Source organism: Lepus europaeus, chromosome 9 (assembly GCF_033115175.1).
Source record: "Lepus europaeus isolate LE1 chromosome 9, mLepTim1.pri, whole genome shotgun sequence".
Classification (NCBI taxonomy): domain Eukaryota; kingdom Metazoa; phylum Chordata; class Mammalia; order Lagomorpha; family Leporidae; genus Lepus; species Lepus europaeus.
Window position 1 is genome coordinate 125,174,143 of NC_084835.1, and position 27,423 is coordinate 125,201,565.

Consider the following 27,423-nt stretch of genomic DNA (forward strand, 5'->3'; position numbering starts at 1 on the left):
CTGGGACTTGGACAAGCAGCCATATGGGAGGCCGGCACTGAAGGTGGCAGCTTAACCTGCCATGCCACAGCGCCGCCCCCATGTGACCTCTTTATAGTGACTCACTTCTTCCTGCAAAGAGCTCTCAATGTGGTCAGGGCTGTGTGTGCCGGGCTAGCCCCGTGTCCATGGGAAGTGTGTCTGAGCGCCCTCAGGTACAGCTTGATGGGAGTCTTGCCCATATGGCAGCTTATCTGTCTGTGAGTGACAGGCACCAGCTTCAGTGAGCGCCCCCCACTCCCATCCAGCCAGAGTTCACTCGGATCCTGTGAGGGACAGAGCGTATCAGTGTCCACCAGGCCTGTTAGGGACAGAGCACACCAGTGTCCACCAGACCTGTGAGGGACAGAGCACACCAGTGTCCACCAGACCTGTGAGGACAGAGCACACCAGTGTCCACCAGACCTGTGAGGACAGAGCACACCAGTGTCCAGCAGACCTGTGAGGACAGAGCACACCAGTGTCCACCAGACCTGTGAGGACAGAGCACACCAGTGTCCACCAGACCTGTGAGGACAGAGCACACCAGTGTCCACCAGACCTGTGAGGACAGAGCACACCAGTGTCCTCAGGTCCTGTGAGGGACAGAGCACACCAGTGTCCACCAGACCTGTGAGGACAGAGCACACCAGTGTCCTCAGGTCCTGTGAGGACAGAGCACACCAGTGTCCACCAGACCTGTGAGGGACAGAGCACACCAGTGTCCACCAGGCCTGTTAGGACAGAGCACACCAGTGTCCTCAGATCCTGTGAGGACAGAGCACACCAGTGTCCAGCAGACCTGTGAGGGACAGAGCACACCAGTGTCCAGCAGACCTGTGAGGACAGAGCACACCAGTGTCCACCAGACCTGTGAGGACAGAGCACACCAGTGTCCTCAGATCCTGTGAGGACAGAGCACACCAGTGTCCAGCAGACCTGTGAGGGACAGAGCACACCAGTGTCCACCAGACCTGTGAGGACAGAGCATATCAGTGTCCAGCAGACCTGTGAGGACAGAGCACACCAGTGTCCAGTAGACCTGTTAGGACAGAGCACACCAGTGTCCAGCAGACCTGTGAGGACAGAGCACACCAGTGTCCACCAGACCTGTGAGGACAGAGCACACCAGTGTCCAGCAGACCTGTTAGGCAGAGCACACCAGTGTCACCAGACCTGTGAGGGACAGAGCACACCAGTGTCCTCAGGTCCTGTGAGGGACAGAGCACACCAATGTCCTCAGGTCCTGTGAGGGACAGAGCACACCAGTGTCCAGCAGCTGTGTGTCTGTGTGTGTGTGTGGGGGTCCTCTTTAATGGAAAGTTCCCACTTTTGATGTCTGCACCTAGCACTCGAGTTTGCCGTTAAAGGGGGAAAGTTACATGAGGAATTTGTGCTTAAGAAGAGACGCAGTTTTGGAGAGGCAGAAGGACTTGGACGTGTGTCTGCTTGCAACCTTGACTGCTGTGTTGATGAACTGACACATTGCTGTTGTGAATTGAGTTTGTAGAAGTAGAATTTCTTTTTTTAATTTAGTGTATTTGAAAGGCAGAGAGAGAGATCCTCCATCGCTGGTTTGCTCCCCAAATAGCTGGAATGGCCACAGCCGGGCCAGGCCAAAGCCAGCAACCAGGAACTCTATCTGGTTCCCTGACGTGGCTGCAGGGGCCCAGACACTCGGGCTGTCTTCCTCTGCTTTCCCCAGCGCATTACAAGGAGCTGCATTGGAAGTGGAGCAGCTGGGACTTGAACCGGCATCCACTGTGCTGCAATGGCTGCCTCAAGAAGGAGCATGTCTGGGGTAAGACGGGCTTTCCTGGAGCTTCGCCTCGGCGTCTGCTGGGCTCGGGGACCAGGAGCCGTGTGTTGCGTGCGTTGTTTCAGGGTTTGGCTGTGTTGAGGATTGCACTTACGGTGACTTTGATGCTCGTGTCGGCCGGTGGTAGCTTCGGGAGCTCTGATGACCTCTGTCGCGGTCTACAGTTTCCTGCATGTGTCAGAGCTGGCTCTCAGTTGGAATGAGGCTGTTGTGCCTCTTCTGGATTTGGGGCGCTGCCTTGTGTCTGTGCAGGACAGAGGCTGAGGGTCCAGGAGGTGTTCCTGAGTCCCCCGCTCCCTGGTAGCCTGAAGGAATGTGAGGTTTCTCTCCCACTCAGCTCGGCCCTCGGGGCTCTGTGAGCCTGTGAGGGCTGCAGCCCTAGGGGTTCCCTGGTGCTGTAGGCGAGCCCAGCAGAGCAGGCCAGGTAAGCACAGGCGAGGGACTTCCTGCTGTGCACTGAGCATGTGCATCTCATCCGGGGAAAGTCAAGGTGGAAGGTTGCCCTGTGGTTTGCAGATGCTGTCACGGGCTGGGCCCGAGACATCTCCAGAAGCTGTGCTTGCTTTGCTCACGGTCCCTGTGAGCCCTCCCACCCGAGGGGGAGCCAGTCCCAGGCTCAGCCTCAGACTGCCGCTGCCTAGCCCTGGTCTCCGCTGCCGGCCGCTGTTCCCAGGGCGAGGCCTAGGACAGGCCCTGCCGGTCACACCGCCTGGCTCTGGGCGTGGAGGCTGGGTCCTCATCGCTCTCCCTCAGCTCCTGTCAGAGTGCTCACGCCCAGGGGTCTTCCTGTGTGTTCACGGCCGTGACGGTGGCTGTGTCGTTTTGTTCGCTGGGACCCCAGAGGAAGGTGCAGTGGAGAGTCCTGACCAGCCGGGGGAGGTGGGCCGTGAAGCTGGGCTCTGCGCATGTGCGTTTCTCACTGTGCTCCTCGGAGCCCCCAGCCCAGTACCGCCTCCTGGTTTTGCAACCAGCCCCTGTGGCCCTGGCCAACAGGGAACAGTCCTCACATCCTCCTGTCCGTGCCTTGTCGACTGATGCTCTGTGGACAGGGACGCTGTCAGACCTGGGGCAGAATCGAGTGGTGCTGGGATTCAGGCTGTGACAAGCAGATCCGCAGCTGGTACCCAGCCCCTTCCTCACCCCTGCCTGCAGGAGCCCTGGCAGGCTCAGCACCGTCATCCCGAGCCCCGGGCAGGTCGCAGCAGGTAGTGGCGGCTGCAGCCCTGGCAGGAGCTTTGTTTCCTGTCACCAGCGCTGGAGCGTCCCTCTGGGTGGGACAGGAGAGGGAGACCTGCCAGTGGCCACAGCTCCTGTGGAGAGGGGCTGCCCTCCCAGCTTCTCCAGGCTCCCCCGGGGGAGGAGCTCAGAGCTGAAGACCGGGACCCAGAGGAGCCGCCCGTGTGCCAGGGACGTGGAAAGGACGGTGCCTCCTTGCCGGCCACCCTCTGAGCTGGGAGTGTCCGGGCAGCTCACGGCTTTCCGAGCTGTGTTGCCTGGTTGTCTGTGTTTACATAGAGTTCACAGCCGGCACTTGGAGGATGCGCCTGGCAGTCCCGGTTCCCGCCCTGAGAGCTGGGCCCGATGGCTGAGAGGTGCTGGGGCCACAGATGGCAGTGTCCCACGTCCCGAGGTGTGCGTGGAAGAACGTGGCTCTGGTTCCTGCTGGCTCCCCTTATGTTTTTCTGTGAACGTTGATTATTAGCCAGGAAGGGAGAAAGGGGAGCTTGAGTGCTTCCGTGTTCTTGGCGTGGATGGCGGAGTCTGGCAGCTTTACGTCACATTCTAAAGTCATGCCCCGGGGCTGAAATGCTGGCTGGCGCCCTGGGGAGGGCAGTGGGCTCCCGCCTGGCCCTGCACACATTGGGCCCTTGTGCGGGTGGAATGGGGCTGCCGTGGCTGCGAGGTGGGACTGGCCGGCCCTTGGGCTGGGAGCAGCGGCCTGCGTGCCCTGGGTTAGGGTTTACTCCACAGGTGACGGTTGCTCCGGACGCTCAGTGCCACCAGGGAGTTTAGCTGCCAGTGTTTCCTGGGTCCTTGAGCAGAAGCGTCCCACGTGCCGAGGGCTTGCCCTGAGTGACGGGCATCACGCAGTCGTGTGGCGCCCTCCCCCTGAGCTTCCACACAGCACAGTTGCTGCCTGTCCCTGAGCCCTGCTGTTGACCCGTCTCCCGGGCGAGGCCGCTGCAGAGAGGAGGCGGGAGCGCCAGGCCCCCAGCGTCGTCAGCCAAGGTTGTGCTCTGCCTGGGCTCCTGCATCAGAGCTGTGGGCAGCCCTGCCTGCCTGCACACGTGGCTCCACCCAGGCATAGCGTCCAGTCTCGCAGGAGGGACGTGCAGGCCACACTCCAGAAGCCACGAGGCACACGGAGAACATAGTCCACGTGTCCAGGGTAGCAGCAGCTGGGATCCTGGTCCCCACCGCCCTGCTGTGCTTCAGAGACTCACGGGCTGGGCAGGGCCATCCTGCTCCTGGCTGCATGGGCTGCTGTTTCTGGAGTGGGGTGGGCTGCCCCAGCCCGTAGGGCAGTGCCTGCACGAGTGGGTCACTTGGAGTAGTTTCCCTCAGGTGAGTGGGGCCAGTGTTTCTAGATCCTGGGGTTCCTGGGGGTGACGAGGCCAGACGGGGGCACCCCCCAGCACTTCTTAGCTCTCTGATTTCTCTAGTGCTGGAGGAGTAACTGCTTCTTTTATACAGCCCTGTGGATGGTTCCAGAAGCAGTTGTCCTCACCACAGCGCAGAGCCTGGCAGCACATCTGGGAGAGTTTGCTGTAAACTCATCTTTAGCAGCAATGGCTGCTCTGTAGCAAACCTCCAGGTTTTCTGTCGGTCGCATCCAAAGCTGGCCCATTCCGTGAGCCGAGAGCGCGAAGCTGGCCTGGGCTGCTTCGCTGTCAGTACAAACAGTCTGCTCCGACTTCAGCGAGGACCCGTGTGCCGCCGCACTTCCGTTTGGTTTTTTAGTTACTACAGGCACCCGCGGCAGGTGCAGTCTGAAGTGTTCTCATTACTAAAGTGTAACCTGTGTCACGACAGGTGAGCTGTGGCTGTGGACACGGCCAGGAAGGTGCAGGGGGCCTGGACAGAGCCTCCCTGTGCAGTGACTCCCAAGACTCGGAATGGCAGTCTTCCATGGGAAGTCCCCCCAAGAGACGTTCCTGTCTGTCCGACTGTCCGTCCATCCACCTCCATTCAGTTGGTCCTTCCTCTTTCTGTATCCCTCACTATTCCGCAGTGGGAGAAAGTCCCCCTCTGCCCTCGCTTCCCTGTCACTGGGGTTGGGAGGCACAGGTGACCCTGTGCTGTGGTCTCTGCTCAGGGGGTGCAGCCCTGAAGGCCCCCCCCCCCCGCTCCCCACAGTGAGTTGTAACATTCAGAGGCTGGTTCTGTCTTCTCCTGGGAGGCAGGAGACTGGGCTGACCTGAGTGGAGGAGATGCCCCAGGGAGCTGTCAGCTCTGGGCTGGGAGGAGTGGCAGATCTGCGGCTCTGAGGCTCCCCTGGTCCAGGACCTGCAGCCGGAGGGGGAGGGCCATGCTGCGCACAGCTCGTGGAGGCTTGGGGCTCTGGTGTTTCCTGGGGGTAGAGCTGGGGTGTGTAGAGCAGGAGTGACCCGGGAGGAAGTTTGTGTCCTCGGAAGCTCTGCACAAAGTCCTCACTGCACCACTGAGAGCAGACGCCCCCTGCAGGTGCCGCACGGCCTGTGTTACAGGGTGCAGATTTGCGGCTGGCTTGAATTCCTGAGCCAGGTGCGCCTGACCTGCATAAAACTCCCCGCTGGGGCTGGGCATGGAGGCTGCCCGCCTGGGTCAGGTTTCCTGGCCGCTCTCCTGTGAAGGTCATCTGGGCTCTCCCCAGCACAGGAAACAGCATATGCTGGGGACAGAGGCAGAGTTCCTGCTGGGGGCCGGGAGTGCCGCCCAGGACTAGAGGCAGGGACAGCCGGGGTGGGGGGCAGCTCCTCTGTCCTCAGTCCCTCCGCAGACACCTGGTCTTCCACTGTCCAGCTCCTGGCTGGCTGGTGTCCCTGTGTGTCAGTCACAGCACCCATCCCCCCCGTGGGTGGAGCACCCTTCTCCCGCCCTGGGTCTGTGGAGGACGAGGCTCAGCCTGGAGGCTTCCAGGCTCTGAGAGTAGACTGTGACAGGCAGGTGCCAGGCAGCTTCTCCCGGCGCAGGTGCAGAGGTCTGTAGGTTCCCAGGGCGCCGAGACCTCTCCCTGACTCGGCACTACCCTGCTTGTGGTGGCAATGAGAGGCACACTTAAGGGTTTTGTGAACGGTCTGTTCTCGGGTCATGGATCACAGCTAGGCCGTCAGTGAGTCTGCCTGGGGTCTCTGTGGAAGGTGAGAGGCAAGGCTTGGTGGGGTCAGGGCACTGTTGGGGGTCATGTCCCCAGGCTGACCACAGAGATGGGCAGAGTGGGCAGGGCGTCGTCCATACCCTACACCCATCAGGCTCTGCCAGGAATGAGGCTTTGACCCAGTGCTGGGCCATCCCCAGGAAGGCTGACCTCTCTGGGTGGGAGGAGCTGACGGGGGCCAGAGCTCTGCCTCTCAGAGGCTGCCTGACTCCTTGGGGCCTGTGTGGGACCTGCTGTGTGGTCCTGGGCTCAGCCTGGACTGGAGGCTGCCTGGGCTGACACACCCCCTTCCCCACCCCCACTTCCTCCCTTCCCCCCTTTCTGCCTCACCCCCCCCCATCCTTTTTTAAGTTGGGGGAGGGGCCCACAGACAACAGTTAGGACGCCTCTGATGGCTGACCTTGAGAAAATGTGCCATAGCGTTGGAAGTCGCTGGCTGAAGCGTGCTGTCACTGTCTCCCCTTTGGGCAGACGTCACTCCTGCAAGCTGACTTGTTTCTTCATCTTACTCAGAGTCAGAAATCCTACATAGACTTCACATCCTTCACTCAAGGGACAGGCACACAAAGTCTGACTCCTGGGAAGTTCAGCATGGAAGGGCTTGTGTCTCTGCCAGGAGCACCGGTGCTGAGGATGGCCCGAGACTTGCCATCAGCGGCTCGGAGGGGCTCGTGGTGGGTAGAAGCCCCCAGGGTGGGGGAGGTGCGACACCCCCCACAGGGAAATGGCAGAAATTAAACTTGAAACTTAAAAGGAAGTTTGGTTAATTTTTTTGGTTATAAAAATAGTATCTTTACTGTGAATTTTAAAAAAGATTCTATGTATTTACTTAAAAGGCAGAATGGGCAGAGTGACAGAGAGGGAGAGATGAGGAGAGGGATAGAGAGAGAAAGAGAAAGAAAAAAGAAACAGACAACCTTCCATCGTCTGGTTCATCCCCCAAATGCCCACAATAGTCAGGGCTGAGCCAGGCTGAGGCCAGGACCCAGGAGCGAGCTCCATCCGGGTCTCCCACGTGGGTACAGGGACCCTTGGACTTGGGTCATCTTCCACTGCTTTCCCAGGCACATTAGCAGGAAGCTGGATGGGAAGCAGAGCAGCTGGGACTCAAACTGGCATTCGCATATGGGATACTGCTGTTGTAAACTTGGCTTAACCTACCGAGCCACAGCATCTGTACCTGCTGTGCGGTGTTCTTATACTGTTCTGATACTCTGACTTAGAATATCACAGTGATGGTTTCAGTACTTTCTAAAATTGATCAGGAAAATGTTTTATCTTTCACTTTTACTGCAGAAGTTTTTTTTTTTTTTAAAGATTTATTTATTTATCTGAAGGGCAGAGTTAACAGAAGGAGGGTGAGCTTCCGTCAGCTGGTTCACACCTCAAATGGCCACAACAGCTGTAGCTGGGCTGGTGTGGAGCAGGAGCTTCCTCCGGGTCTCCCACGTGGGTGCAGGGCCCAGGCACTTGGGTCATCTTCCACTGCTCTCCCAGGCCACAGCAGAGAGCTGGATCAGAAGTGGAGCAGCCAAGAGTCAAGCCGGCACCCATATGGGTGCCGGCACTGCAGGCGGCAGCTCTATCACACACCGTCCTTCTCTGCAGACAGTTTTAAGCCAACAGACTGAGAGAGGTGAGTGCCGAGTCCTGTGCGGCTCTAGTCCAGGGACTCATAGCCCGTGGTCCCCGCTCGTCCACTGGGTGACCCCTGTCACTCTGCCGAATCCCTGGCTTCAGATAATTTTCTCTAAATGTTTCCATGTGTTTTTTGCAAAGGCAGGAGCTCGTTTTCAGAAATCAATTATGATACAGTTAGCTCATCAAATAAATAATCTAAAATAATCCCTTAATATCATGAGGGCAGTGTTTGGAGTTCCCCTGACCCATCATTTTCTTAGACTCAGGTTCCCGTGTGCCGACGGTCACGGCCGTCTCTCCGCTGTGCCTCCCTCTTCCTCCCGTGTGGCAGTGGTGTGGGAATGCCCCTTCCTCGCAGTGTCATTTGCTGCCTTTCTCTCTGGCAGCCCTTGCTTCTTCCTTGCATTGGCACGGCCCCTGGGGCCTCACGGGGACACTGGCTCCCATGGGCCTGTGGGCAGCGGATGTCGCTGTCCCTCTCGGCATGGGTGGTCACTGACAAAGCAGGCCTGTAATGAGCTTGGGTTCTACCGAGCTGTGTCTTGAGCAACGAGTGCCGAGGGGTTCGTGGGGTCCTCAGGGTGCCGTGACGGCTCCGTCCCTTCTCGGAGCCTCTGCTAAGGCACCGGCCACGCCTCTTTAAGGCTGGCTCTCATCTGGATGACGTGGGTGTGTCCTGGGCCTCCTGGAGCAGAGCTCAGGGAGCAGGCTGAAGGCCACATGTCCTCTCCCACCGCACTGTCCAGCGTCTGAGTGGAACCCAGATGGGCGCTGCTTCTGACGGGGGAGGCTTTGGCCCTGCTGGGACCTAGGTGGAGGCTGGGCTGTACCTCCAGCCCTTGCCGCTCTGGCTTCTCCATGGCTTGTGCAGTGCGCCTCTGTGAGGTGCGTGCTGCTGGTCGGCAGGGTCTGCTGTGCTCACCCAGGCAGCAGCTGTGCCCGCACGTGGGTGGACAGGAGGGCAGTGCAGCTGCAGTCCCCTGGCTTTGGATCCAGTGTGTGGGTGGTCTCCCTGCAGGGAGCAACACTCTGAAAACCCCTCACACCCTCCGTGTGAGGGGACACAGGTTTGACAGGGAGTGGGGTTTTTCTCACGGGAACAGCCAGTGGCGGCTGAGAACATGGTGATTCAAACAGGGAGGCCTCTTCCTGCACAGTGCCCACGCACCGCCCTCTGGCAGGAGGACGCGGTGCCCCTCCCCCACCCCATGGGGAGGATGGCGTTGGCCACGCGCTGCAGATGTACTCAGGTTCCTGAAGCCCCCTGCTCTGTGGCCTGTATCCCATCATGGTCCCAGTAGACATCCAGGTGCCCCCCTGAACCTCCTCCCCGAGAGTTCACCCCGATGAAGCCGCCAGCAGGTGCCGGGGCTGTGCCGGTCACAGGATTTGGCGTCTGTGTTCCAGCACCGGAATGGGCATCTCAGAAGCTTTATTGTTTACTTTGCAACAGTGACAGTCACAGAAGGCCTCCGAGAGCTCCCTGTCCCCACCGCGGTTCACTGCAGCCAGACGTGGACTGCGGAGCCTCTGCCTCTGCGGGCGTCCCTGCAGAGATAAGACTCCTCCCTGCCCGTGCCCGCTTCCCCTGCACCTCCATGACCCCAGGCAGCTCCGCACTGGGCAGGCCCCGCTGCACAGGAATTTTGAAGCCACCCAAGCTCAGGGGGCAGCCCGGGCCGAGCTCAGCACAGAGGCTGCCTGTGGGAGGACAGGTGTCCCCCTTCTCCGTACTGGAGTGTCTGTAGCTGGCACAGGTAATGGGGCCGTGCTTGGCTCGAGGCCTGTGCTCTGTGAGTGGCCGTCCTGGGCAGGTACAGAGAATGGGGCTGATGCCCCCGTGCCGCACGGTGTCACGGAGTGGGCATCACGGTGGCCTCTCCTGGAGGCGGCCGGCTCCCAGGGTGCGTCCAGCGAGAGACAGCAAAGGAGTCAGAGCTCGGGCGGAGGCCGAGGTGCCGCGGTGGCTCCAGTGACTCTAGCTGTTTGTTCTTCACGCGGCGTGTGGTTTCCAGCCTCGCTGTTTCAGTGCCGTGTGAAGAAGCAGGCAGCACAGGAAACGCGTGGGGGCGTGGTGCCGGCAGACGCTAGCCGCACACCAGGGCTCAGGACGGCTCGTGTGAGGAGCGGCCAGTCTCTCAGCGCGGCACTCATCCCAGCACGGGGCTGGAACCCGCTCCTCCGTCCACAGCAGAGGGCGGGAAAGGCAGTGCATGAGCCACTTGCGAGCCAGACGCTGAGACGCACGCAGCGTGGCCTTTCCCTCGAGGCAAGGATGGGCAGCAGGTCACGGGCAGTGTCTGAGCTGCATCCTCTGCCCGACCCCGGGTGTTGAGGCCCTGCCTCTGGATGGCTTCTGTGTGTGTCCGACTTCCTGCGTCTCTTTGCACCTTTTTTTTTAGGTAGGAGGAAGCTGAAGGTGAGTTTGAGCAGTACAGCTGTTGTCAGCTCTGAGCGCAGGATGTCAGCAGGTAGATCCGGGCTTCCCAGAGGAGTCGGCCAGGGAGGGCTGTGGTCACGGCGGCAGCGCTGCGCCATCCCACTGCCCTCCTGCTGTGCTTCTTACGGAGCTGCCAAATTCCCACTGAAAACTTGCAACCCAGACGGTCATCCCGTGTCTGTGTGACCACGTCTACTTCGTGACCGTTCTTCCTGTACGTTGTCTGAGCGGCTCCAGAGCGCGTGCAAGGCCTCACCGCGGGCGGCGCCTCTGCCTTCGGGAGGCGTGTGTGCCTCTGCCGCTCCTGCAGCGTGGAGCTCTCTGTCCGTCTCTCCCAGATCACTTTCTCTTTCTTTCTCGGTGTTCTGGGAGGTGAATGAGCCCACCTTTTGTTGTGCACTTTGTGTGTATCTGGCGGTCTTCCTCATGGCTCAGCCCTGTGTGAAATCACAGGGTAGAGGGGGGCCGAGCCTGCTTGGGGCTGGGCGTGGGGCCGTGGGTGCTCCGCGGACTTTGCCAGCTCGTCCCAGAGCCACCGTCTGCACCGAGCCCCGCACGGGGCCTCTCCCGGCCCCTGCACGGTTGTTTTCTGTGCTCGGCTTGCTGCCGGAAGCCGGGCCAGCGGTGCTGATAACCTCACATAGGAAGCAGCTCTGGAACTGCTAGCCGCATGGCGCGCTTCCTCTCAGGAAAACTGTCACCTGATTGCTATTTCATGTGGCCCCGAAGCCACGGGGGCTCCCCCACCCCGCTGACCTCTGCGGGCTATGGGGCATCCACGTGGCTCTTTGTTCTGGCCAGGCAGATTCGCAGAGATGCGGCCCATCCAAGGCCAACAGGGCGGGGGCTTGAGAGAAGTGCCCGCCGCTCCCCCACCTGATGGAGAAATCCGCTCCGTGTGGCGAGCCTCAGGACCCCCCACCCCAGGCATGAGGGGCACTCAGGAAGCTGTGTCCCGAGGCTGTGGCCATGCAAACAGGGCCTTGCCTGGCAGGTGTCTCACAGGGACGTCCTGGGGGCGACCTTCATACTCCATGGCCCTGGGGCCGGGAGGTGCTCTGACCTGAGCCAGGGGCCACACGGCTGTCCAGTGGACAGTTGCTCCCACCCCCTCAGCGCCTGCCTGCCTGTCTTGGGTCCCCTGCCACAGGCCAGAGCCCCTGGCCCCTCTTGAAGGGTCCATACCCACAGGCAGCCTTTGCATCCATGTGTGTGAGCGTCGTGGAGTAGCTTGTCCTTTCAAAGGGCATCTCAGATGTTGTGCATTGTTAGAAATCACATTTGGTTCCAATTCAGGTTGATCCATGGGCTGATTTCTATTTTTTTTCTTAAGATTGATTTATTTGAAAGGCAGGGCCACAGAGAGAGAAAAACAAAGAGACTCTTCCATCTGCTGGTTCACTCTCCAAAAGGCTGCAACAGCCAGGGCTGGGCCAGGCCAAAGCCAAGAGCCAGGAACTCCATCTGGGCCTTCCACAGGGGTTGCAGGGGTCAAACGCTTGGAATATCGCCGCTGCCTTCCCAGGCACACAGCAGGAAAATGGATGGGGAGCAGAGTAGCCGAGACTCACACGGCTGCTCTGATGTTGGTGCTGGTGCCATGACGCTGGCCCCGGGCTCGGTCTTTTTAAACACACCTTTATTCTGACCCATCTTGGTTTTCAAATTGCCTTGGGTCATAATGTGTCTTGGGGCTAAGGCAGGCCTGGAGAAGCAGGGATGGGATCCCTCGGCGTTGGTGATGCCGTGAGCCTGTGGATCCTTGGTGCCCCTCACAAAAAGGTCACCGCCCCACCCCAACCCCCCGCTGCTGCTGAGTGGACCTGAGACTGAACCTGGAGTGGGAGTGGGTGGGAAGCAGCCAGGTGCCGGACGTCAGGGCCTCCATGGGGCAGTACCGAGTGCAAATGGAGAGATGCACAGGGCCACAAGGAAGGAGAGACCCTGGCCCTGTGGATATCTTGAGCTTGGGTACCTGCTAATATGTCCTCGGTAGCTGCTGTGCTCTGAGCTTGTCGGTGGGCCTGGGGGTCTGACAGGCTCCACACACCTGGGGCTGTTAGCTGCATCTGACCAGCAGGGCCCCAGCTGAGCCTCGCACATTGTCCACTGCCTGCCGAGTTGCTGTGCAGAGCTGTGGGGCGCAGACTGAAGGGACCTCTGGCCGCAGAGATGTGTGGGCCTCCTGGCAGGAAGGCTGGTGCTGTGTGCACTGGTCACTGCACAGCAGGTGGCCGAGACTTCCAGGCTGCAGGGACCAGCACCCCACACTGAGCGCAGCCATCTCCCCAGGTCAGGGGAGCGCACAGAGAGCTCAGGGTGCCTGAAATGCTGCAGAGAACCAGGCCCAGCCCTCCACGGAAGGGAGCCCGGGCTGAGCAGGGTCTCACGCCGCGTTTTCCCTTGAGGCTGTGCTGGTGTGAAGGACAAAGCACCTCGGCGTGGGGCAGAACCCTGGAGTCTGGGAGCCTTGGCTGCCAGGAGCTGGTCATGCAGTCCCTTAGTGTCCAGGGACAAGCCAGGGTCAGCGTGGTGTTCCCATGTTTCCTTGATATGTGCCCCTGTTTCTTCTCAGTGCCCTTGGGTGTGTGCTGCAGGAGTCATGGAATCTAGAATGGGGAGGGGGCCGAGAACTAGGCTCCCAGCACTTTACCCAGGATCGTGGCTGTTTGATGGGAAAGAGCTTGCCAGTTAGTCCTGGGGCCTGGCTCTCTGGGGAGAGCACGTGGCTTACAGAACTCCATCTGCCAGTGACGGTGGCATGGGACCACTGGGACCACACTGGAGAATGCCTCCACGCTGCTCCGGAAGTACCCACGGGCCCATGACCACACAGTGACAAGACAGCCATTGGCTGTGCCCAGACTTTTTTTTTTTTTAAGGATTTACTTATTTGTTTGACAGAGAGAAAGATCTTCCACCCACTGGTTCACTCCCCAAATGCTACAACGGCTGGAGCTGTGCTGATCCAAAGCCAGGAGCTTCTTCCCGGTCTCCCATGCGGGTGCAGGGGCCCAAGCACCTGGGCCATTTTCCACTGCTTTCCCAGGACATAGCAGAGAGCTGGATCAGAAGAGGAGCAGCCGGGTCGTGAACTGGCGCCCACATGGGATGCCGGCGCTGCAGGTGGAGGCTTAGCCCAGCTCACCACAGCACCGGCCCCACGTGCTGAGATTTTTTTAAGCCACTTCAGTAAGGACATGATCTAAGTTGGTGAGGGCCAGCGAGAGGACCAGGGCTGTGCTGTGCTGGGGTCCTTGTGCGTCTCTAATGCCCGTCTGTTCCATTCCAGCCCGTCTCTGCCAGCCCTCGACTGGCAGCTGCCGTCCCACTCGGGCCCGTATGAACTTCGCATCGAGGTACAGCCCAAGTCCCACCACAGAGCTCACTACGAGACGGAGGGCAGCCGGGGGGCCGTGAAGGCGTCAGCCGGAGGACACCCCATCGTGCAGGTATCGCACTGCCACCACTTGCTGTCTCCAGCAGGAGCTGGCGCTCTCAGTCCTTGGGCGGCCCAGGGGCTCGTCTTCTGCTCCCACGCCGCCTCCCTCTGCCGGTTTAGCTAGACGGGTCCTGGTTCTGTGCTCGATCGAGCAGGCAGGCGCGTGTGGTGTCTGTCATAGAGGCCGTGTGCAGGGGCGGCTGGGGTGCCGTGAGCGCTTCCTGTCAGATTTCATTCTTCGCTCAAGGCCTTGCACGTTTGTGGCGCTGCTTCCCACGTGTGGTCCCTCACCACCCCCTCCGAGGTCATCAGAAAGGCGGATCTCCAGGCCCATTGCCGGCCTGCGCAGTCTGCGTCTGGGAGGTGAGCGGGCCATGCCATCAGGGTGTGGGGGACTCTCCTCCGTGTACCCCAGCGTGGCGACCCGGGCCCACAGCCGTGTTGTTTAGAGAATGGTGCCGGCTGGAAGGGGCACACAGCAGGGGCCTGGATTTGTGTTTGTTCAGGGACGTGAAGGGCTGTGTGGGCAGGGCCTGGACGCGGATGGCACTCAGCCGGCGACGCACTTCAGCAGCAATTGTGGGGAATGTTAAGGGGGTGCTTGTGGCGCTGTGCCTGACGCTCGCTGTGACCTGGGTCGAGAGCCCTGCCAGGTGGAAAGGGCAGCTGGACGTGTCAAGTCCCTGCCTGCTCGGCTGGAAAAGGTCAGGCCGAGCCCGCGTTCCCTGGCCCTCGGTAACCACGGTCATTACCTCCCTTCTGCTGGGGTTCTCGAGTGGCAGCGCATTATTGCCATGAGAAGGCAGGCCAGCACGGAGCAGCCAGACGGGAGCAGCGGGCAGTGAGGGCTGCAGCCCCTCCCGCCACGTCCACAACAGAGCTAGGGCTGGGCCGCGGGCTGGGCTGGGTCTGAATCTTCATGGTGCTGATGGAGGGGCGGGGTGAAAATTACAGCAGAGTGTCACAGCCACAGCCACGCAGCAGCTGCACGAGGCTGCCGCAGCTCCTCTGGTCGTCTCTGTGTCTGTCTGCACGTGTGGGCCCCGCAGTGCTGGTCTGTCTACACTGAGAGTCCTCACACCGTGGGCCCCGCAGTGCTGGTCTGTCTACACTGAGAGTCCTCACACCGTGGGCACAGCAGTGCTGGTCTGTCTACACTGAGAGTCCTCACACCGTGGGCACAGCAGTGCTGGTCTGCTACACTGAGAGTCCTCACACCGTGGGCCCAGCAGTGCTGGTCTGTCTACACTGAGAGTCCTCACACCGTGGGCACAGCAGTGCTGGTCTGTCTACACTGAGAGTCCTCACACCGTGGGCACAGCAGTGCTGGTCTGTCTACACTGAGAGTCCTCACACCGTGGGCCCAGCAGTGCTGGTCTGTCTACACTGAGAGTCCTCACACCGTGGGCCCCGCAGTGCTGGTCTGTCTACACTGAGAGTCCTCACACCGTGGGCCCCGCAGTGCTGGTCTGTCTACACTGAGAGTCCTCACACCGTGGGCACAGCAGTGCTGGTCTGTCTACACTGAGAGTCCTCACACCGTGGGCACAGCAGTGCTGGTCTGTCTACACTGAGAGTCCTCACACCGTGGGCACAGCAGTGCTGGTCTGTCTACACTGAGTCCTGACACCATGGACACAGCAGTGCTGGTCTGTCTACACTGAGAGTCCTCACACCGTGGGCACAGCAGTGCTGGTCTGTCCACACTGAGCGTCCTCACACTGTGGGCACAGCAGTGCTGGTCTGTCTACACTGAGAGTCCTCACACTGTGGGCCCCGCAGTGCTGGTCTGTCTACACTGAGAGTCCTCACACCGTGGGCACAGCAGTGCTGGTCTGTCCACACTGAGAGTCCTCACACTGTGGGCACAGCAGTGCTGGTCTGTCTACACTGAGAGTCCTCACACCGTGGGCACAGCAGTGCTGGTCTGTCTACACTGAGTCCTCACACCATGGACACAGCAGTGCTGGTCTGTCCACACTGAGAGTCCTCACACCGTGGGCACAGCAGTGCTGGTCTGTCCACACTGAGAGTCCTCACACTGTGGGCACAGCAGTGCTGGTCTGTCTACACTGAGTCCTGACACCATGGACACAGCAGTGCTGGTCTGTCTACACTGAGTCCTCACACCGTGGACACAGCAGTGCTGGTCTGTCTACACTGAGAGTCCTCACACCGTGGGCCCCGCAGTGCTGGTCTGTCTACACTGAGAGTCCTCACACCGTGGGTACAGCAGTGCTGGTCTGTCTACACTGAGAGTCCTCACACCGTGGGCCCCGCAGTGCTGGTCTGTCTACACTGAGAGTCCTCACACTGTGGGCCCCGCAGTGCTGGTCTGTCTACACTGAGAGTCCTCACACCGTGGGCCCCGCAGTGCTGGTCTGTCCACACTGAGAGTCCTCACACCGTGGGCACAGCAGTGCTGGTCTGTCCACACTGAGAGTCCTCACACTGTGGGCACAGCAGTGCTGGTCTGTCTACACTGAGTCCTGACACCATGGACACAGCAGTGCTGGTCTGTCTACACTGAGTCCTCACACCGTGGACACAGCAGTGCTGGTCTGTCTACACTGAGAGTCCTCACACCGTGGGCCCCGCAGTGCTGGTCTGTCTACACTGAGAGTCCTCACACCGTGGGCACAGCAGTGCTGGTCTGTCTACACTGAGAGTCCTCACACCATGGGCCCCGCAGTGCTGGTCTGTCTACACTGAGCGTCCTCACACCGTGGGCCCCGCAGTGCTGGTCTGTCTACACTGAGAGTCCTCACACCGTGGGCCCCGCAGTGCTGGTCTGTCTACACTGAGAGTCCTCACACTGTGGGCCCAGCCGTGCTGGTCTGTCTACACTGAGAGTCCTCACACCGTGGGCACAGCAGTGCTGGTCTGTCTACACTGAGAGTCCTCACACCGTGGGCACAGCAGTGCTGGTCTGTCTACACTGAGCGTCCTCACACCGTGGGCCCCGCAGTGCTGGTCTGTCTACACTGAGTCCTCACACCGTGGGCACAGCAGTGCTGGTCTGTCTACACTGAGAGTCCTCACACCATGGACACAGCAGTGCTGGTCTGTCTACACTGAGTCCTCACACTGTGGGCCCCGCAGTGCTGGTCTGTCTACACTGAGAGTCCTCACACCGTGGGCACAGCAGTGCTGGTCTGTCTACACTGAGTCCTCACACTGTGGGCACAGCAGTGCTGGTCTGTCTACACTGAGAGTCCTCACACCGTGGGCACAGCAGTGCTGGTCTGTCTACACTGAGAGTCCTCACACCGTGGGCCCCGCAGTGCTGGTCTGTCTATACTGAGAGTCCTCACACCGTGGGCACAGCAGTGCTGGTCTGTCTACACTGAGTCCTGACACCATGGACACAGCAGTGCTGGTCTGTCTACACTAAGAGTCCCCACACCGTGGGCCCCGCAGTGCTGGTCTGTCTACACTGAGTCCCCACACCGTGGGCACAGCAGTGCTGGTCTGTCTACACTGAGAGTCCTCACACCGTGGGCCCCGCAGTGCTGGTCTGTCTACACTGAGCGTCCCCACACCGTGGGCCCCGCAGTGCTGGTCTGTCTACACTGAGAGTCCTCACACTGTGGGCCCAGCCGTGCTGGTCTGTCTACACTGAGCGTCCTCACACCGTGGGCCCGCAGTGCTGGTCTGTCTACACTGAGTCCTGACACCATGGACACAGCAGTGCTGGTCTGTCTATACTGAGAGTCCTCACACCGTGGGCCCAGCAGTGCTGGTCTCTCTACACTGAGAGTCCCCACACCGTGGGCCCCGCAGTGCTGGTCTGTCTACACTGAGAGTCCTCACACTGTGGGCCCAGCTGTGCTGGTCTGTCCACACAGAGAGAGCAGAGGCCTTCGGGAGGAATTTTACAGCTCAGACATCTGTAAGGTGCCGTGGAGAACTGTACTAACTGGTGGGTGCTGGGGGGGTTGGTCCCTCCAGAAGCCGTGGCGTTCTCGTGTGTGGGGAATTAGCCGTTTGCACTGTCTTTTGCTGATCTGTTACTCGGCTGTGTGGCGGTGCAGGTGTGACGTGAGCAGTTTCCAGGAGGGCGGTGGGGGTCCCTCTGGCTGTCAGCTGACGGAGGGCAGACTGGCACAAGTCGGATACGCTCGCTCTTGCAGAACAAAGGGAAACAGGAGGCCTCCCATGGCCACCGTCAGTGTAGTGCCACCACACCCACGTCTGTGCCCGCCGTGGCTGCCGCAGCCCCGGCACCTGAGCCTGGGCTCCCTCTTATGGCGCTGTGAAACCTTGGCCTTGGGGGCGTGAGGCAGGCCCCGGAGTCTACCTGTGCGGGAGCCATCTCGCAGTGGATCTGCCGCTGGGCCTTGGCTTCAAAGCTCTGTCTATGGGCATGTGGTTTCCCCCGTGTGCAGACCGTGCTGCTCTCTGCAGCTGGGCCCACTTTCCTGCACATTTACACAGGTCTCTCCACAAGACCAGAGCCAGGACCTTGCGCAGGGTGGCAAAGCCGCAGCAGTGCCCCAGAGGGAAGGCTCTGCCGCGGGTGGCCTGCAGTGCAGCACAGTGCAGCCTGGGCCCCGAGACCCTAGAACCAGAGCCGCCACCCTCTCTCCAGTACACACAGCTTGCTTTCTTTAGAGATTGATTATTTTGTTATTTTATTTGGAAGGTAGAGTGACAGGGAGGGAAAGGCAGATATGGTCCATTCACTGGTTCACTCCCCAGATGGCCTCAGTAGCCGGGCTGGACCAGGCTGGAGCCAGGAGCCTGCAACTCCATCAAGGGTGCAGGCCCAGAAGCACTTGGGCCATTCTCCGCTGCCTTCCCAGACATAGGAACGGGGAGCTGGATGGGAAGTGGAGCAGTGGGACTCGAACTCAGGACAGTACTTGAGTCTCACCCTGGCCCAGCCTCTGAGCATTGCTCACCTGCCATGGTGGGTGCAGGCCTGGGGTCCCTCCCTCCCTCCAGGACCTGACTCTGCCCCGGGGACCTGACCCTTCTCACACTGGGGAACAACCATGCCTGCTGGTCCAGAGGCCGTGTCCTGCAGGTGCGGGTGGCAGAGGAAGCGCCAGTGCGGCGCGGCCACGGGAGGCGCTCCGCCGTGAGATCTGGCAGGTGACCCCGCATAGCCCTGGCCGCACTCCAGGTGCATGTGGGCTGTGTGGGCCCCAGCCCACCGAGGGGTGCCCTCCACAAGCACCCACTCTGTGACATAGTGAGAAACAGGGCTCTGGTGTCCGTCTGTAGGGTGGGGGGCTGGCCTCGCTTCCTTTGTGTAGTTGAAGCAAAGACAAGGATTGTGGGCCACCTGGACTTGACCTTCTCAGTGGCACAGATGCCTCCGAGTCCACTCAAGGGCAGAGCTACTGCCTGGCCCAGCCAGACCACAGCTCTGTGTGTGGGCCTGCGATGGGCAGAGGGGCCGAGGAGGTAGGAGACGCAGAGCCTGTTCTGGGTCGGGCCATTGGCAGCAGTCTTGCTGGGTTACACACAAGGACCTGGGGGGACGGCGTTGGTCCCGGCGCTCCCAGTCCACCCAGGTCTCTTCAGAAGGGACATCCCTGGCAGGTGGCATGGCCACCCTCCCAGTTATTCTCTGTCCCTGGTGAGTCTGTGGATGGGTTCTGCTCCCGGCGTGGGGCAGGACTGGGGTTCCCAGGGTTCTTGGGTTCTGGGCACTGCTGCCTCCTTTCCCGTCTCGCTCCCCGCTCACTCACAGGTCTGCCCCTGTGCCCCACAGACCTCATCAGTGAGGCCACAGCCAGCTTTGGTCGGTTCCTAGCAGAATGGTCTTGGGGGCAGAGGGGCAGCCCAGAAGCGTCAGCTGCAGGGTTCTCCTGGTGGACCCCTTGCCTTTTCTGGGTGCGGGAAGGCTCTCCCATCCTGGTGTCTTCCTTACTCCATCCAGGATGTTGTGCCTGGAGGAGAGCTGGAGCTCCAGCCCCCGCACGCCTGTGGGGTGCCTGCGGCTCCCGGGGCCCAGGCCCGCTTCAGTCGTCGCAGCTGTGCAGCCCTGTGTCCCAGCGCCTAGTCCTCAGGGCCCGCAGGTGTGTGAGGAGCCGACCTCAGGGCGTCGACAACCTTCCCTGTGGCCTCTGGGACATCCAGGAGCACAGGAGCTCCTGAGGGTGTAGCCTGACCCCTGACCCAGGGGTCAGAGAATTCAGCTCCCTTTACCGAGTCACCAAAACAACGCGCCTGATAGCATCTGGCCCATCTCTCGGCGGGGTCCATGTGAATAATTAACGGCCACAGAAACGTGAGCCCAAGGAGCCTTGCCCAACCCCAGCAGCGTTTTAGGTTTGTGGTGTGCTCTGTGAGGCTGCCGCCTGGATCAGCAGGGCGCTGGGGCGGAGGCTGGGGCCCAGGCGAGGGTGTGAGGGGCCTCGCGGCCACTGTGGGGCTCTCCTTAGACCACCTGGCTTGTAGGTTGGCCTTGCCCACAGGCACAGCCAGCACTGTTTACGTCACATGAGCAGAGTGACCGCTGCGGACCAGCTCTCTGAACGCCGTCCCAAGGGCTGCAGCCCCTTCGCAGTCCAGGCTGGCAAGGGCAGGCTGCGTGTTCTTCCCAGGGCACTCCGTCTGCCGTGTGTGCCACGCCGGAGCAGGCCAGAGGTGCTCCTGGAATAAGTCAGTGCTTGGGAGAAACGGCGTGGGCCCATGAGAAGCCAGGAGCCGGTGCAGCGCCGGGAGATGGAACCGAAGCCCCACGAGGTGGGAACTGAAATGCGGCCTGCCCCCAGCCAGATGCCCCGCCGGCCCTGCCGCCAGGTGCTGGCTGCCCTGCACAAGCTGTAGATTCATTTTTTATGGCTCTGCCTCGCGGCACGACAGACGGCCTGTCCCCTTTCAGCACCACGTCCAGGCAAATCAGCACGCTTTCCCCAGCTACAGGCACAGGTGCTGGGCCCTCTGCCCTCGGCACACACAAGCCAGGCCTGCCTGGACACACCCGGACAGAGTCACAGAGTGACCAGCGGGTGGCCAGCAGGGGCCGGTCCCTGGGATGCGTGTCAATGTCAGTTTCATGCAGACGAGGGTCTGCCGTGCAGTGTCCTCCCTCGGGCGGTGCAGGGCGATGCACGGGTTGCAGGAAGGTGCCGGGGAACAGGTGCCCTGGGTCGGTTTCCTGCCAGGATGGGGGCTGGCCACCAGGAGCTGCTCCCAGCTGGGAAAGCGGGGGAGTTTGGCTGAGGTCTTTCTGTGCCGTGGGCGCAGTACGGAGGCCGCTTCCTCGTGGCTCATCTGTCCACCCAGAGCAGTCCGTGGGTGCCGGGCACCCTCTCAGCAGGAGCAGCCTGTGGTCAGGGTCACTCACACCACGTCTCCTCGCTGCCTCAGGAGGCTCCCAGTGCCCCCAGAAGCGGAGCACGCCCCGGGCCTCTGCGCACGCAGGGACACCTGCTGTGGCTCCCTCACCTCAAAACCCATTGATGCAGGAAGGGCACGGGGACAGTTTACCTGTCAGCTGAGACACGTGCCTTTGACGAGAACCGCCTAACACGCACAGCGTGCTCCCCGGCTCCTGTGTGTGGTCAGAGCGCCCTGCCCAAGTGGACATGCCTTGGAGCGCTGGGGGCTGGAGGGGGCAACCTGGACGCGGGTGTGTCCGTGGTGTGGACGCCTGGTGTGTGGGGTGGGGTTGCTGGGAGGGGCCTCTCTGAGTCACAGATCTCACAGCCACCATACCTTGTTCTGGCCTTGCCTCAGCCATGCTTGGGGTTGCTAATGATCCAGTGCCAGGACGTGACTTCCAGAAGGTTCTCCTTGGTCCACCCCATAAGGCGCTCAGCACAGCGCAGTTAAATTGGCCAGATGCCCCCCCGAGAGCTCTGAGAGGGGCGTGCCCGGGGCAAGGCGCCTGCTCGGCAGGGTGCAGGCCTGTCTTGCTGAGGGGACTGAGTTGTGGGGAAGAGTGCTGCGTGGGCCAGGCGCTCCTCGGGCGGCTCCCCGTGTGAGCCTAGCCGGCCCCTGCCCCGCTGCGTCACTCAGCCTGGTGGGCTTCCCGGTTGGGCACAGGTGGGCAGCGCTGCACCCCGACAGTAGCCTTGCTCCTCAGGTTCCATGGGCCGGGTGTGCTGGTGGGGCCGCTGCCCTCCACGGCCCTGACCCCTCCCAGCACCTGGTGTCGGACAGCGAGGCTCTTAGACACACGCTGCTTCCGGAAGGTTGCGGTGTCTTCTGGGGCAGGGGCGCGGGTTTTAGCAGGCTCCAGGCCCAGCTCCCCTGAGCCATGTCTGTCACGTGCGGTTAATGTGCCCCGACGGGTCGTGAGGACCGTGGGGCTCTGGGGCCGCGTTCCTAGCTGTGTTCTCCCTGAGCGCGGTCGGGCTTCTCAGCATGTTTTAATTAGAAATGCCAAACACGGCGCTTCGGAGGCGAGCGGGGCCCCGTGCCCGTGGGGTGTCTGCAGCCCCCATGGGCTCTCCAGGCAGATGTGACTGCTCTGTCACTCGGGCTGCGCGTGGGTAGTGAGGTGGGGCTGGCGGCAGGGTTCAGGGTGCGCCCCATCCCCTCGTCCTGGAGGGGCCGCCATCCACACCACCCCTGGCCGTTCCGGGGCTCCTTGTTCTGGGGCTCTCTGAGGGGAGAGAGCGTGGAGGTGAGGAGCTGGCAGGCTGCCGCTGGGCGCGGTGCGCAAGGGCAGCTCCCGCCTGGCCTGCGTTCCTTCCTGAGCCTGCCGTTCCTGTCAGTCCTGCTGCTGCTGGCCGTGGCGCCGTCCCCTGCTGGCCTCCGTGGCAGGCTCGGGAGGTCTGGGTTTTCCCCAGCTCCTGCCTGCCCACCTCCTCCCCACACCTCAGCCACCTCTTATCTCAGTGCCCACACCGCAGGGCACCAGGAGCGAAGGTAACCTACGTTGGGGCACCGTGAGCAGGCCAGCCCGGACTCTCGAACCCCTGGTCACGCAGCGTCTGCAGGAGCGCCGTGAAGGTGCAGAGCTGAAGCCTGCCGTCACACGGGGCCGTGAAGCCTGCCGTCACACGGGGCCGTGAAGCCTGCCCTGTCCCTTCTGGAAGCTGCACGGCCTGCCGCCTCCCACAAACCCGACTGCGGTCCCGTCCCACCGCGGGCAGACGCCGGCCAGCCCGGGCCTGGTGCGCCCCTGAGACACAGGATGCTTCCAGCTCCGCAGCTCGCTGGCCTGGTCCTGAAGGTGGCCGCAGAGGCCGGGCGGGGACGGGGCGGGGTGGTGGACTGCTCACGGCCCCTCCTCACGCAGAACACGTCTGGCGCCTTTGCCCCTGCCGTGGAGGAGCTGCTGATGGTTAGAGGCCTTGGGAGGCCTCACAGCCATAGTAAGCACAGTGGCACAATGGCCCAGGAGGAAGTGGCCACGCAGTCACACCCCAGGAGCGGGATCCGCGTGTGGCTCCACACCTGGGCACTCAGTGCATTCGTAATACTTAGGCTAGCAGACTGCAGAAAACCCTTGCAAAGGGAATGGAAAGATCAGTTTTTTAGTGCAGAAAGTTTTTGAAATCCACACACAGTTTTTTTTCACAGGCATTTTGCACAGACTTTTGGAGCGCCCCCCCCCCCCGCCCCCGCCCCGCACAGGCGCGCTCGTTTCGGTCCTCACGTTCTTATGTCCTGCTTCCTCAGAGAGGTGGAAAAGCCTCGCCCACACGGGGCCGTGAGAGCACACCCCTCCCGGAAGGCCTGCAGCCGAGGGCAGCTTTAAATCACCACCGAGACACCACTCGAGAACCGGCCTCCCCATGAGCCTGCTGTTCTCTGCGAGAATAAACACGGCGTAAATCACCGGGAAAGTCCTAGGCAGAGGGAGAGTCCGCAGAATGAGGTGACACTCGGAGTTGTAGGCTCAGCGTCAGTGTCCAGGTGCAGACACACACACAGGCCCACACATGCACAGATGTGTCCTCACACACACAGGCCCACACATGCGCAGATGTGTCCTCACACACACACACAGGCCCACACATGTGCAGATGTGTCCTCACACACACACACAGGCCCACACATGCACAGATGTGTCCTCACAACACACAGGCCCACACATGTGCAGATGTGTCCTCACACACACAGGCCCACACATGTGCAGATGTGTCCTCACACACACACACACTCCCACACATGTGCAGATGTGTCCTCATACACACACACAGGCCCACACATGCACAGATGTGTCCTCACACACACAGGCCCACACATGCGCAGATGTGTCCTCATACACACACACTCCTACACATGCGCAGATGTGTCCTCACACACACAGGCCCACACGTGTGCAGATGTGTCCTCACACACACAGGCCCACACATGCGCAGATGTGTCCTCATACACACACACTCCTACACATGCGCAGATGTGTCCTCACACACATACTCTCCCACACATGTGCAGATGTGTCCTCACACACACACACAGGCCCACACATGCACAGATGTGTCCTCACACACACAGGCCCACACATGCACAGATGTGTCCTCATACACACACACACAGGCCCACACATGCACAGATGTGTCCTCACACACACACACAGGCCCACACATGCACAGATGTGTGTCCTCACAACACACAGGCCCACACATGTGCAGATGTGTCCTCACACACACACACTCCCACACATGTGCAGATGTGTCCTCACACACACACACACTCCCACACATGTGCAGATGTGTCCTCATACACACACACAGGCCCACACATGCACAGATGTGTCCTCATACACACACACACTTCTACACATGCGCAGATGTGTCCTCACACACACACACTCCCACACATGTGCAGATGTGTCCTCATACACACACACAGGCCCACACATGCGCAGATGTGTCCTCACACACACACACAGGCCCACACATGCACAGATGTGTCCTCACACACACACACAGGCCCACACATGCGCAGATGTGTCCTCACACACACACACAGGCCCACACATGCACAGATGTGTCCTCACACACACACAGGCCCACACATGTGCAGATGTGTCCTCACACACACACAGGCCCACACATGCACAGATGTGTCCTCACACACACACACAGGCCCACACATGCACAGATGTGTCCTCACACACACACACAGGCCCACACATGTGCAGATGTGTCCTCACACACACACACTCCCACACATGTGCAGATGTGTCCTCACACACACACACACTCCCACACATGCACACGCACAGATGTGTCCTCATACACACACACAGGCCCACACATGTGCAGATGTGTCCTCATACACACACAGGCCCACACATGTGCAGATGTGTGTCCTCACACACACACAGGCCCACACATGTGCAGATGTGTCCTCACACAGGCCCACACATGCACAGATGTGTGTCCTCACACACACACACACACACAGGCCCACACATGCACAGATGTGGCCTCACACACACACACACAGGCCCACACATGCACAGATGTGGCCTCACACACACACAGGCCCACACATGTGCAGATGTGTCCTCATACACACACACACAGGCCCACACATGCACAGATGTGTCCTCACACACAGGCCCACACATGTGCAGATGTGTCCTCACACACACACACAGGCCCACACATGCACAGATGTGTCCTCGCACACACACACAGGCCCACACATGTGCAGATGTGTCCTCACACACACACACACTCCCACACATGTGCAGATGTGTCCTCACACACACACACACTCCCACACATGCACACGCACAGATGTGTCCTCATACACACACACACTCCCACACATGTGCAGATGTGTCCTCATACACACACAGGCCCACACATGTGCAGATGTGTCCTCACACACACACTCCCACACATGCACAGATGTGTCCTCACACACACACACTCCCACACATGCACAGATGTGTCCTCACACACACACACACAGGCCCACACATGCACAGATGTGTCCTCACACACACACACACAGGCCCACACATGTGCAGATGTGTCCTCATACACACACACACAGGCCCACACATGCACAGATGTGTCCTCACACACACACACACTCCCACACATGCGCAGATGTGTGTCCTCACACACACTCCCACACATGCACACGCAGATGTGTCCTCACACACACTCCCACACATGCACACACACAGACGTATGTCCTTACATACACACACATGCACAGACGTGTGTCCTCACACACACATGCACACGCACAGATGTGTCCTCACACACACAGATGAGGGAAGACCTGCAGGTGTCTTCTGCGTCGGGTGGCTCTGCCGGGTGCCGTGAGCCCTGCCTTGCTGTGGCAGGAGGCCCCCTGCACAGGGAGCCCTGTCCTCACTCCTGTGCCTTAGCCGAGTGCCTGGAGCCTCCTGCCACCTAGAGACTGCTTACAGGACCTGGGGTCTGCCTGGGCTGGCAGGATTTGCTTGGTGGGCACAGAGCCTGACCCACGGGGCAGAGCGAGACACAGCAGGAGCCGATGTCTGCCTGCCTCATGGTGCTGCTCCTTCTGTCCTCCGGCGAGGCGCCTGTGGAAGGTGCTGTCCCCTGCCTGGCTCTCTTCCCTCCACAGACACCCCGTGGTGTCCAAGGCAGAGACCAGCTGCAGACGCTGGTCCCAGCCCCAGTCTGGCAGATCTGGCCTGCTGGCCTCGCTGAGAAGCGTCCACTCTGTGAAGTTCAGGGTCCTCGGTAAAAGCTTTGTGGTGTGAGCGTCCCCCATCTGGAACTGTCCTGCCTGGCACACTTGGCCTCCACCTACCCACGGGGGCTCCAGCAGCTAATAGGGTCAGGAAGGTGGGTCAGGCCAGGCCCTACCCCGAGGGCTTGGGGACTACTTCGGTCTCTTGTGTCTATAGGAGGCCAGTGTGTTGCCACTGCTGGAAAAGGTGGAAATAAAACTTGAACTAAAACAGAAATGTGGGCCCGGAGCCATGGCTTGCTTGGTTAATCCTCCGCCTGTGGCGCCGGCATCCCACAGGGGCGCCGGTTCTAGTCCTAGTTGCTCCTCTTCCAGTCCAGCTCTCTGCTGTGGCCCGGGAAGGCAGTGGAGGATGGCCCAAGTGCTTGGGCCCTGCACCCGCATGGGAGACCAGGAGAAGCACCTGGCTCCTGGCTTTGGATCAGCGCAGCACACTGGCCGTAGAGGCCATTTAGGGGGGTGAGCCAATGGAAAAAGGAAGACCTTTCTCTCTGTCCTTCTCTCTCTGTCTATAACTCTACCTGTCAAAAAACAAACAAACAAACAAAAATAAAAATGTGTCCTCTGGTCCTGCAGAGAGCAGTAGCTGGGGCCCGTGAGTCAGGCTTCTCATGGAGGCGCGTGTGTGTGGCCACGGACACTGCACACGAGTCCAGAGCTCGTGCCCAGCACATGTCAGGAGCAATGCCCTCCAGGGTTGCGGGAAGCTCCTCCTCCAGGGACCTGTGTGACTCCTGCCTGCGCCGCCCTGAGGGTACCACGCAGGGGCTCCCAGGTGGAGGGCCGCTGGCTGGGCCTGTGCCTGTTCTTCAGAGTGTCCTGGAGTGGGGGTGTGGCTGCACTGCAGCGTGCTCTCCCCTGGGCCCCAGGAGCCCCCAGGTGCGCTCTGTAGTCCGCACTTCCCCTTCCCCGGGCTGTCTCCTCCGGAGCGAGGGAGGAAAGCACACAGACTCCCCCACGGGGAGGGCCGGCAGCGGGCTCTGGCCCAGGAGCCCAGCAGAGGCCAGGAGCAGGACAAGGGCACAGCGGGCGGGCAGAGCCGGCCTGCCCTCTCTGCCCTGGCCCTCCAGGCTGAGGTCTTCTCTCCT

General features: G+C 60.7%; 1 protein-coding gene across 1 annotated transcript in view; it reads left to right on the forward strand.

Annotated features, from left to right (window-relative positions):
* The window catches only part of NFATC1 (nuclear factor of activated T cells 1), a 123,189-nt gene that overhangs the window by 18,228 nt on the left and 77,538 nt on the right, over positions 1-27,423 (forward strand). The window contains 1 exon segment of the mRNA XM_062201825.1: positions 13,568-13,727. Within this exon segment, the coding sequence (XP_062057809.1) occupies positions 13,568-13,727 (160 nt within the window).